Source organism: Neovison vison, chromosome 10, assembly GCF_020171115.1.
Source record: "Neovison vison isolate M4711 chromosome 10, ASM_NN_V1, whole genome shotgun sequence".
NCBI lineage: Eukaryota > Metazoa > Chordata > Mammalia > Carnivora > Mustelidae > Neogale > Neogale vison.
Window position 1 is genome coordinate 65627402 of NC_058100.1, and position 12025 is coordinate 65639426.

A 12025-nucleotide genomic window follows, 5' to 3' on the forward strand; every position below is an offset into this window, starting at 1 on the left:
AACACAGCAGAAAGAGTAACAGACTTAAAGGATAGAGGGATAAGGCCTACCACATGTGTAAGTGAATTCCCACAATAAGAGGAGAGAGATATCAGAGCACGGACATTGGAAGTAATGACAGAATTTTCCAAAACTGATGAAAGACATCACTGAACCACAGATACAAGAAAACGTACCAACTGAAGCAATAGAAGTACAAAATTAAAAAAAAAATCTTCACCTAGACACATTATACAATATTGTAAAAAATCAAGAGCAATGAATTTTAAAAGCAGCCAGAAAACAGAGATGATAACTTTTAAAAACCCATACTTAGAAAAAAAAAAACTCCATACTTAGAAAAATGTTTAAAGAATCTACCAGCAAGAGACCTACAATATAAAAACATAAAAGATCATTTTTTTGAATGAAGGAAAATAATGTTATAAGGAACTGATAGAACTGTCATATGTACAGATAACAGAAATAGTTAATATGTGGACAAGTATGCATAAATACTGTTTTCATGAAAACAACAATAGTGTCTTTTGAGATACATGTAAAAGTATAAAAATTAACACAGTGAAGGAGAAACAGGATGATCATCTCAAAAGAGTCACAGTGATCAGTTAGAATCCACATTCATGATAAATCTTTTAGAAATTTAGGTGTAAAAGGGAATTTCCTTACTCAGATAAAGAATATCTCCCCCAAATCTTCAGTAAACACCATGATTTATGGTGACTATTAAAAATTCAGTATCATTTCTTTCATTCCATTCAGCATTGTACTGGAGGTTCTAGCCAACACAGTTAAAGAGAAATAAATAAAAGTTCAAGAAAGAAAGGGATTAAACATAGGATAATAATGTATCAGTGACATGATTATTTATGCAGCATATCCAAAAAAAATACAGATAAACTATTGCATTTATAAGTAAATTTAGCAAGATTGTTGGGTTCAAGGTCAAATGTTGCATATTTAAGAAACAATTAAGAAATATTACATTTTCCAATGTTACATTTCAATGTTTACATCGTTTTCTAAAATGTAAATTGGCAAATATTATGGAGAGAAATTAAAGAAATTTCAGAAACGGCGAAATATATCATGTTCATGAATTTACAACTCAAAAATGTAAATATGTTAGTGGTCCACAGATTGATCTATAGAGTCCATAGAAAGTCAACAGAAATTTGAGTAGGTTTCCTTTTGTGGAAACTGAAGAGCTGATTCTAAATTTTGTCTGGAAATACAAAGAGCCAAGAATTACCAAATAAATCTTGGAAGAAGTACATGGTTAGAGGATACACCAGCAGGTATCTGGTGTACCATATATATCTGGTAATATATGCTATAGTCATGAAAACAGTGTGATAATGCAACCAGTGGAACAGAACCTCTCTGAAATGAGACTCACCTATAATGTCACCTGATTTAGGGTATTATACTATTGCCCTGTGATCTATGGGAACCGGTCTTTCCTTTTCCTTTTTTTTTTTTTTTTTAAGATTTTATTTATTTATTTGGCAGACAGAGATCTCAAGTAGGCAGAGAGGCAGGCAGAGAGAGACAGGAGGAAGCAGGCTCCCCATGGAGCAGAGAGCCCGACGCAGGGCTCAATCCCAGGACCCCTGGATCATGACCTGAGCCAAAGGCAGAGGCTTTAATCACGGAGCCACCCAGACGGCCCTGGAACCAGTCTTTCTTAAATGCTTTCTTAAATAAATGCTATTATAGCAACAATGTCCACAATGGCCAAACTATGGAAAGAGCTGAGGTGTCCATAGACAGATGAAAGGAGAAAAAAGATGTGGCATTAGGCAGAGGAAAATAAATCAATCAGAGAAAGACAATTATCGCATGGTTTTGCTCATATATGGAATATAAGAAACAGCACGGAGGATCATAAAGGAAGGGAGGGAATCTGAATGGGAAGAAATCAGAGAAGGAGACAAACCATGAGAGTCTCAACTCTAGGAAACAAACTGAAGGTTGCTATTTTGTTTTTGTTTTTGCAGGTGTCATTTTATTTCTCATAATGTTCAAATAGCCAACATAATTAGTTTTTGATGTAGTGTTCAATGAATCATTAGTTGTGTATAATACCTAGTGTTCATCACAATACATGCGCTCCTTAATAAACATCACCTGGTTACTCCATCACCCCACCCGCCTACCTTCTGTAACCCTCAGTTTGTTTTGCAGAGTCCAGAGTCTCTCATGGTTTGTCTCCCTCACTGATTTCTTCCCATTCACTTCTCCCTACATCCCCAGTGGTCCTCTATGCTCCTCCTTATTTTCCACATATGAGTGAAATCATGCGATAATTGTCTTTCTCAGCTTGACTTATTTCACTCACCATAATCTCTTCCAGTTCCATCCATGATGATGCCGATGGTGGCTATTCATCCTTTCCTTTAAAGGCTGAGTAATAATTCATTGCATGTATGTACCACAGTCTCTTTATCCCATTCATCATTTGAGCAGCAACCTGGCGCCTTTCACAGTTTGGCTATTGTGGTTATTAGTGCTATGAACATTGGGCATTATATGCAATGGATGAATTATTGAACTCTACATCCAAAGTTAATGCTGTACTATATGTTGGCTAATTAAATTTAAATTAAAAAATGATATTAGATGAATTGCCCATCCATTAGGAAAAACAAAGAAACAAAATGAGCAAACAAATTCCTTGACCAGACCCTACAGCATAAAAAAATTAATTTGAGATGAATCACAGACTTAACTTGAAAGACAAAATGATGGGCAAAATTTTCTTATGGAGAACACAGAAAGTAGTGGCCAGAAAGGATAGGCATAGTAAGTCTTTTAAAGGACACTAGTAAAGTGCACATTTTCTATCATCAAGAAACATAAGAAAGCAAAGGATGAGTTTTAGCCTGAAGAAAATATGTGTGTTAGGCTTATTGGAAAATCTGAGAATGGATAACGAATTCCTCAAAGCAATAAAGAGATACACAAACTAGCAAGATTGGAAGACAGTTTTGAACAGGCACTACACAAAGATATGAAAGGTGCTCAGCATCCTCAGTCTTCTGGAAAATGCAAAAGAAAGCAGCAGTGACCCACAGCACAGCTAAAATTTAAACACGTGATAAATACCAGGTTGGCAGAGATATGGAGCAGCTGCCATATCATATCATATGCCTCTGGTGCAAGAGTAAATTTGTCTACTCACTGTATAAAATCTTTCGGCATTATCTATTAAGACTGACCATGTTCATACCCAACAATTCCACTTATAGAAATGTCAACACTGTTTACATAGAAAATGTAAACATTTTATCCATCTGTGCATATATATAAAAATTTGAAAATTTAACATGTGTGTATATATGTATATTTATTGCCTATGCACAGGCATAAAATACTACTGACATATAAACAGCCGAATTTACAAATTAATTGTTAAGTTCACACAATGAAATATAATACAATGAAAACGATCCAGTTAATCTTACATGCAACAACGTGAATAAATCTCCTACACATATCATTTAATAGAAGCTGGACACAAAAAAGTACATGCTTTTTGATTCCTTTAATATAAATTCAAGCAGAGTCAAAACTAAGCTTTGGTGATAGAAGCCCAATAAATGGTCACTTTGGGAAGACAGTAAATGAGAAAGGGCATAGGAGAGGCTTCTGAGGTGGTAAAACAGGTTATATCTTCTCTGAGTGCTGTTCACATGCAGGTGTTCACTTAGCAAAGAGTCACTGAACTAAAAAATTAATATTGTGTACTGTATTATGTGTATATGTATATATAGTTATATACATATACATATATATTTCAATAAATAAAAAGTCTACAGGGTATGAAAAATGTGCTGGAAAAAAGACTTCCCAACAGCATAAACTCCAGGAGATATGACTTTATGGGTGAATTTTTTCAGATATCTAAGGAAGAAATAAGGCCAGTATTACCCGAACTCTTATAGGGAAACAAATATACGGAAAACTATCAGCTGGCTTTATGAGACCATCATAAGTTTGATATTAAAATCTCCTAAGGTCAGTTGGTCATCCACCTTTGGCTCAGTTTAGGATCCCGGGACCCTGGGATTGAGCCCTGTGTTGGGTTCCGTGTTCAGTGAGGAGTCTATGTTTCCCATCTCCTGGTCCCTCTGCTTATGCTATCTTATGCATTCTCTCTCTTTCTGTCAAATAGATAAAGAAAATCTTGAAAGAAAAAAAATACCCTCATAAGGACTTTCCAGAAAAAAGATTACAGTCTAATCTCTCTAAAAACAATCTATGATAAAAGTGTTCTAGAATTAGTGGTGCTGGTCTCACAATTGCATGAATACAGTAAAAATCATTAAATTTATACTTTAAAAGAGTAAGTCTTATGATACATAAATTATATCTGAAAAACATCTAAAATATTACAAAAGTATATTGAACAACAGAAAAGAATTATAAAATCTTATGACCAAATCGTGTTATTCCAAGAAGGTATGATTAGAATTCAAAATCAGCTTGCTTTTCAAAAAGTAAGGAAAACATTCCCACCAACAGTGTAAGAGGGTTCACCTTTCTCCACATGCTCTCTAACATTTGTTATTTCTTGCCTTGTCAATTTTGACTGTTCTGACTGGTGTAGGTGGTATCTATCTTAATGTGGTTTTCATTTGAATTGCTCTGATGGCTAATGATGTTGAACATTTTTTCATGCATCTGTTAGCCATTTGTATGTCTTCTCTGGAGAAGTGTCTGTTCATGTCTTCTGCCCATTTTCTGATTTGGTTATTTGTTTTTTGGGTTTGAGTTTGAGAAGTACTTTATAGATCTTGGGTATCAGCCCTTTATCTGTAATGTCCTTTGCAAATATCTTCTCCCATTCCGTGGGTTGCCTCTTAGGTTTGTTGACCATTTCCTTTGCTGTGCGGAAGCTTTTTATCTTGACGAAGTCCCAAAAGTTCATTTTTGCTTTTTTTCCCCTTGCCTTTGGAGACGCGTTTTGAAAGAAGTTGCTGTGGCCCAAAGTCAAAGGGGTTACTGCCCATGTCCTCCTCTAGTATTTTGATGGATTCCTGTCTCACATTGAGATCTTTCATCCATTTTGAGTTTATCTTTGTGTATGGCATAAGAGAATGGTTGAGTTACACTCTTGGTGGGAACGTAAGCTGGCATAGCCACTTTGGAAAACACTATGGATATTCCTCAAAAAGCTAAAAATAGAGCTACCTTATGATCCAGAAATTGCACTACTGGGTATTTACCCCAAAGATACAGATGTAGTGAAAAGAAGGGTCACATGCACCCCAATGTTCATAGGAGCAAGGTCCACAATAGTCAAATTCTGGAAGGAGTCAGATGCCCTTCAACAAATGAGTGGATAAAGATGTGGTTCATACACACAAAGGATTATTACTCAGCCATCAGAAATAATGAATATTGCATTGAAGTGGATGGAACTGGAGGGGATTATGCTAAGTGAAATCAGTCCAGCAGAGAAACACAATTGTTACATGGTTTCACTTATTTGTGGAACATAAGGACTAGCATGGAGGACATTAGGAGAAGGAAGGGAAAACTGAAGGGGAGGGGAATCAGAGGGGCAGATGAACCATGAGAGACGATGGACTCTGGGAAACAAACCGAGGGTTTCAGCGGGAAGGAGGTGAGGGGCCTGGGTTAGGCTGGTGACGGGTATTAAGGTGAGCATGTATTGAAATGAGCACTGGTGTTATATGCAGATAATGAATCATGGAACACTACATCAAAAACTAACATTAAAAAAAAGTCATGAAAAAATTCATTCCATTAAGAGAGTAATGGAGAAACAATATGATTATTTCCAGATATGTAGCCAAAGTGCTTGATAAACTTCAACATGACTTAATGACAAAAAATTCTTAGCCATGAAGAATATTAGGGAATTTCCTTTCCCTGAAAATGGGGATCTACAAAAAGCCTATAGCAAATACTACATTAATGGTGAAATATTTCAAACGTTCCCTTTGAGTTGGAGAATAAGATCAGGATACCCTGTATCCCCAACCATATCACAAATATTAGTGGTGGTCCTAGCCAGAATATGAAAGAAATAGGGAGGGAGTGAAAGGAAGGGAGGGAGGGAGAGGAGGAGGAGGGCAGGAAGAAAAGAGTTTGTTGGTTGGTTGCTTCTAAGTGCACTGAAAACTTTAACAGAAAGAAAAAGCTTTAAATTCCTGCTCAGGGTCTGCCTCTGAACGCTTCTATTATCTGCCCAAAAAGAAACTTGCACTGTGTCGCTACAGAGCCCAGATTTCCGAAGAACAAATCCAACATCTAATCCTGTGGCTGGATTCCAAGGTAAATTGACTTCACAACTTAACAGGCTCTCTTATGTTCAAGTCTGAGCATTGATTAGGAAAAGGAGGACTCTAAAAATGGAGATGGAGAGGGGTGCCTACGTGGCTTAATCCTTAAATGTCTGCCTTTGGCTCAGGTTAGAATGCCAGGGTCCTGGGATGGAGCCCTGCATGGGGCTCTTTGCTGGGGTGGGAGCCTGCTTCTCCCTCTCCCACTCCCCTTGTGTTCCCTCTCTTGCTGTCCCTCTCTCTGTCAAGAAAGAAAGAAAATCTTTAAAAAGAGAATAAATTTTGAGATGGAGATACATGGGTCGATTCTAAGGATGCTGAATACCTTGTACCTGGAAATTCTGCTGAGCCTCCTTTGCTAGAAGCAGCAGCCCCTCCTCCCCTGTGTGAGGAGTTAAGCCTCCCTTTGTTCAAAGAACCTGTAATGACCTGTCCTGAGTAGGCTGCCTTGGTAGGGTTGCCAGAAGAACACAGATGTCCAGTTAGATCTGAATTTCAGAAAAACAATGAAAGCTAGTCCTAAATATAAAGGGCAGGGGTGGGAGGTCAGGGTACCAAATGGTGGGTATTATAGAGGGCACAGATTGCATGGAGCACTGGGTGTGGTACAAAAATAATAAATACTGTTATGCTGAAAAAAAAATTAAAAAAACAAAAACAAACAAGTATATCCCAAATATTGCAAGGCACATATTTAGAATACAAAAATATGTGTCACTGTGCTGAAATTCAAGTTTAACTGGCTATCTTGTGTTTTTGTTTACTAAATCTGGCAACTCTAATTTCAGGGACTGCTGATCTTCCTCAGGACCTACCCTTAACACTTCACCATAATTGTGGTTCTTTAACCTGATTTAACTCCTGAAAGACCTGGAGCTGGAGTTGGGGTGTTGGTTGTGGGGGGGAAAGCAGGGTTCACCAATTAGGACCGGCAAGAAGGTATCCCCCAAAAGAAAAGGAATTAAGATTGTGAATTCACTGTGTTAGAGGTTGACCTACATTAAATGAAGGGGAAATACAGGACCTTTCTTAGTGTAGTCCTGAGGAAGAAATCCTATGGCTTAGGGATTTAGGAATGCCAGCGTGGACTTCGGTTTGTTCGTCCACTCCTTAACTATGTGCCTGAGGGGTGGGGTGTTCAAAGAGAGACCTTTGATCCTTTCACCCAAGGCTTTGAGAAATACATTCCTGGGGAATTTTCCGTATTTTTGACAGACTCTCTGATGGCTATTCTCTGTAGGCTGGGAATGACACTGGTGACACTGGGAGCTTTGTTATTGATCTGGGTTTCCTGATTTCAAGGGAGACAAAGGACCTCAGGCTGGCAGGAGCCAAGTGGCAGCACTTAATAGCCAGAGGCAACTGAGACAGAGATCAGAATGACTTGCCTGCAGAGATCTTTGTCCCTGGCTAATTGTTGTGGATCCTCTAAAACTGAAATAGATGAAGAGTACAGTTAAGTATTATTTGATGGCTACAAGCAGAAAAAATCTACCTCTGATTGAATCACTGAGAAAAAAAAAAATTATGGTTATTCATCAACCATTTCCCAGACTTGGGAGCCTATGGACAGACTCAAAGCAGCTCAAATGAATAGAAGATACAATCTTCTTCTTGTTGTTTTTTTCTTTTTTTTTTTTTTTTAAGTATGACCACAACTTTAATGGATATATCATATATATATATACACACACACATACATACATACATACATATGTATATATAGTATTTTATTTTTTTAATTTTTTTTCATTTTAAAAAAATTTATCTTCAGCATAACAGTATTCATTATTTTTGTACCACACCCAGTGCTCCATGCAATCCGTGCCCTCTATAATACCCACCACCTGGTACCCCCCCGAAAAATTTTTTTAATCATTATTTTGAGAAAGCATGCTGCTACATGGCCAGAACATATACTGAAGTTTTGTCCCACCTTCACCAAGGAGGCTTGAAGCCATTCACCAAAGATTAGCTATAAGAAAGGTTAGAGAATTAGAAATAAAGATGAAAATCTAGGAATAGATATAGGTGTATTACTTTTAAATAAAGAGATCTAGCCAGAGTACTGTTTTGTCATCTGATTTTTTTCACATAAAAGCGTATAACTTACATATTTATATGTCATCGGATCTCCATGACATTGTGTTTCTTTGTTCTATTGTTTTCCTTATTTTTAGTTGAATAACATTCCAGTGTATGGATGTAGTTCCTCTTCTTCCTCTTCCTCTTCTCCTCCTTCCCCTCCCCCCTTCATCTCTTTCTCCTTCTTCCTCCTCCTCCTCCTATTCTTCTTCTCCTTCTCCTCCTTCTCCTCTTCCTTCTTTGTCTTCTTCATCTTCTTCCTCATCTAGCTCCTCCTCTCCAAGCCAAGTGTGGAGTCCAGCATAGGGCTCAAATGCACAACCTTGAGATTAAGACCTCAGCTGAGACCAAGAGCCAGACATCTAACAGACTGAGTCACCCACGTGCCCCTGGATGTATCTCTTTTAATTCTGTGGGGCTCGATTTCGTGTTTCTTAAGGAATTCTCGGTAGTCATTTTTAACAAGGCTCTTTTCTTCCTGTACTTTCCAATCCATAGCTGGAAACATTTAGGTTACCTTAACATTTTTGCTGTTATAATGAATGAAGCAATGAGAAGTGTATAGTGAATTCCTAGGAAAAGTCTGTATTTATCTCCCAAGTATAAATTCTAAGAAGTGGGTCAAAATCTATGTCCATTTTGAGGCTTAGAGCACATGGTGCCTCTCAAGAGGTTTTGTGGACCTCCACATGTGTGCGAGTGTTGATTGATCCACAGCTTCACCAGCTTTGGAGAGCATCGCTTTAGAAAAATCTTGACTAATTTGCCAAGCAGAACGATTGTTATACTGGGGGGTGGCACAATCAACGTCATTCTGAATTAACTGAAGGAAAATTAAGGTTTGAAGGCTTTTATGCATTTAGTCCCCAGATTCAGAAAAGGCACGACATATGGAAAAAACACAAGGAAACAGTTGCCAGAAACCCCATAGGTTTTGAGGGATAGAATGCACAAAAGGAATCTACTTAACAGTTGTATAACTTTAGCGGGAAACTTAGGATCTATTGGAAAAGGTAGTAACAAGGACTAAATCAACTCACTCTCACAAATAGGTGGATCGTCATCCCAGGAGACAGTCTTGCCTGAGATGCTGCATGCAATAGAGCTCTTACCAATAAGTCGGTATCTAGAGGGAAAGAAGAATGAATGTTATTTTCCCTGTTCATTTTCCTACCGAAATGGCTACTTACAAGAGAGTGTATCCTGGAGAATTCAGAAGGACAATTTCCATTTGTCATAGTCTATGACATAGTATGTACCATGTATATGTATATATGTGTACATATATGTATACATGTACTACATAGACATAGTATGTGACATAGTACATATATCACTATTTGTGATGATAGTATACCACCACTTTCCCAAATTTTACATGTTTATTTGAATGTCAAAGCTAAATGGGTCCTCTGTTCTTAATTACTTTGAGCTACATTTTAGTTTAAGCCTCACATGTTTAAGATTCTTCAAACTAGAACCAAAGGAAATCCAAGCAGAACAAAACAAGTTGAACACGAATTTCCTATGTAAAATGTTAAAGGCAGCAATTCTCACGTAGTATGCCACAAACTGTTCAAAGTGTGCCATAAGACTTGGAAAATGTAAATTTCTCCCATGGATAATGTCTTGTAAAACTGTAGTAAAATATTAAAACCAGGATTCTGACATAGGTATGATCACCAATTTCACTCAGACTTCTCAGGTTTGTTTGTACTAATTTGTGGATATGTGAGTGTGCTTACAAGTATTCAATTTTTATACAGACGATTTTTAAGAGCCGTTCTGGGTTCTCAGTAATATTGGCCAGAGGATACAGGGGATTTCCCATATACTCCCTTTCCCTACACATGCATACCTTCCCACTTTATCCACATCCCCCACCAGACTGGTACAGTGGCTTGCAACTGATGAACCTACATTGACACATCATTATCACCTGTAGTCCATAGTTTACAGTAGGGTTCTATCTTGACGTTGTATAGTCTATGGGTCTGGACAAACATCTAATGACATGGATGCACCCTTACAGAATGACAGAGTAGTTTCACTGCCCTAAACATCTTTGGAGCTCTGTGTATTTGTCTCTCCCTCCTCCTACCCCTTGGCTACTATGGATATTTTTACTCCATATTTTCTTTTCCAGAATGCCACTTCCCTCAAATTGTACAGTATTGAGCCCATTCAGATTGGATTCTTTCACTTAGTAAATTGCAGTTAAATTTCCTCCCGGCTTTCCATGGCTTGATAGCTCATTTGTGTTATCCAGAGTGGGTTTACCAGTTTCTGTTCCTATCAACAATGAATGCATGATCCGTTTCCTCTACAACCATACTTGCATCTGCTGTTTTCACTAGTTTGTATTTCTGCCACTCAGATACATGTGTAGCATTATTCTATTGTTGTTTTAATTTGCATTTTCTTAATGGCTATCGAAGCTGAATATCTTTTCCTGTACTTACTTTCCACTGATAGACTCTCTTCAGTGAAATGTCTGTTTGTGTCCGTACCAGGTTCAACTGGTGTCTCCAAATTTTTGTCCTGAAACCTTAGAATATGACTTTTTTTTGGAAACAAGGTCTTGCAGATATAAGAGAGTTAAGATGAGGTCATACTGGATTAACATGGGCCCTAACACAATGACTGCTGTCCTCAGAAGAAGAAGGAAATCTGGACAAGGAGAAAGACAGAAAATGTTGACACATACAGAGGAAAAGTCACGTGAGAACAGACGCAGAGGTAGGAATGATGTATTTATAGCTCATGATGCCAAGGACAGCTGACAAGCACCAGAAGCTAGGAGAAAAGCATGAAATGGATTCTTCCTCCGAGCTCCTAGTAGGAACCAACCTGCTGACACCTTGATTTCAGACGTGTTCAAGGCTATTCCTAACTTGCTGTGAGTTTCTATCATGAATTGATACTGGATTTTGCCAACTGCATTTTCTGTCAATTGCTAGGGGCCTATACATTTTCTTCTTTAGCTGGCTTATAGAGTTGATCATGTTGATTGATTTTTGAATGTTGAATCTGTCCTGTATACCTGGAGCAATTTCCAGTTTGGTCTTTGGCTGCAATTCTTTTAATGCATTGTTGGGTTTGATTTGCTAATATTTTATAGATGCTAGAAAGTCTTCAATAATTTATAACAAACCAAGTCCAGCGGTATATGAGAAGGATCATATACAATGACCAATGTCTCATGGTTATCTGTTGTATCCTGAACATTTTGGATGTTATGTTAAGAGGCTCTTGATCTTATTTAATGTATCTTAGCATGTAACCTCCCTCTGTAGCGTAGTGTGTAGATTCTGGCCTACTTTCATGAGCTTTAATTTTCCAGTCTTGCGTTCTCTTCTGGGGCTTCGTTCTCCTGGCTCCTCTTAAATGACGGATGCATTCCTGCTGATACTGCCTGTAGACAGTGGAGGTGCTTCTCTGAACTGCCTGGTGTCAGTAGGTAAGGAATGGGAAATGCTGGGACCTTGGATGGAGAGTAAGTTCTCTGGCCTTCTATGGCTATCTGGGGAAGGTGGCATTCACCCTTCATTTGTGTCATTGCCACCAGGGGAGGGAAGCATCTATCTGGGCTACGTTTTGCTGCTGGGTAGAGAACCAGGAGACAT

General features: G+C 38.0%; 1 protein-coding gene across 1 annotated transcript in view; it reads right to left on the minus strand.

Moving 5' to 3' along the window:
- LOC122918733 (complement receptor type 2-like) overlaps positions 1-12025 on the minus strand; it is a 173475-nt gene that overhangs the window by 106772 nt on the left and 54678 nt on the right. The window contains exon 22 of the mRNA XM_044267508.1: positions 9440-9525. Within this exon, the coding sequence (XP_044123443.1) occupies positions 9440-9525 (86 nt within the window). The remainder of the gene's footprint in view (positions 1-9439; positions 9526-12025) is intronic.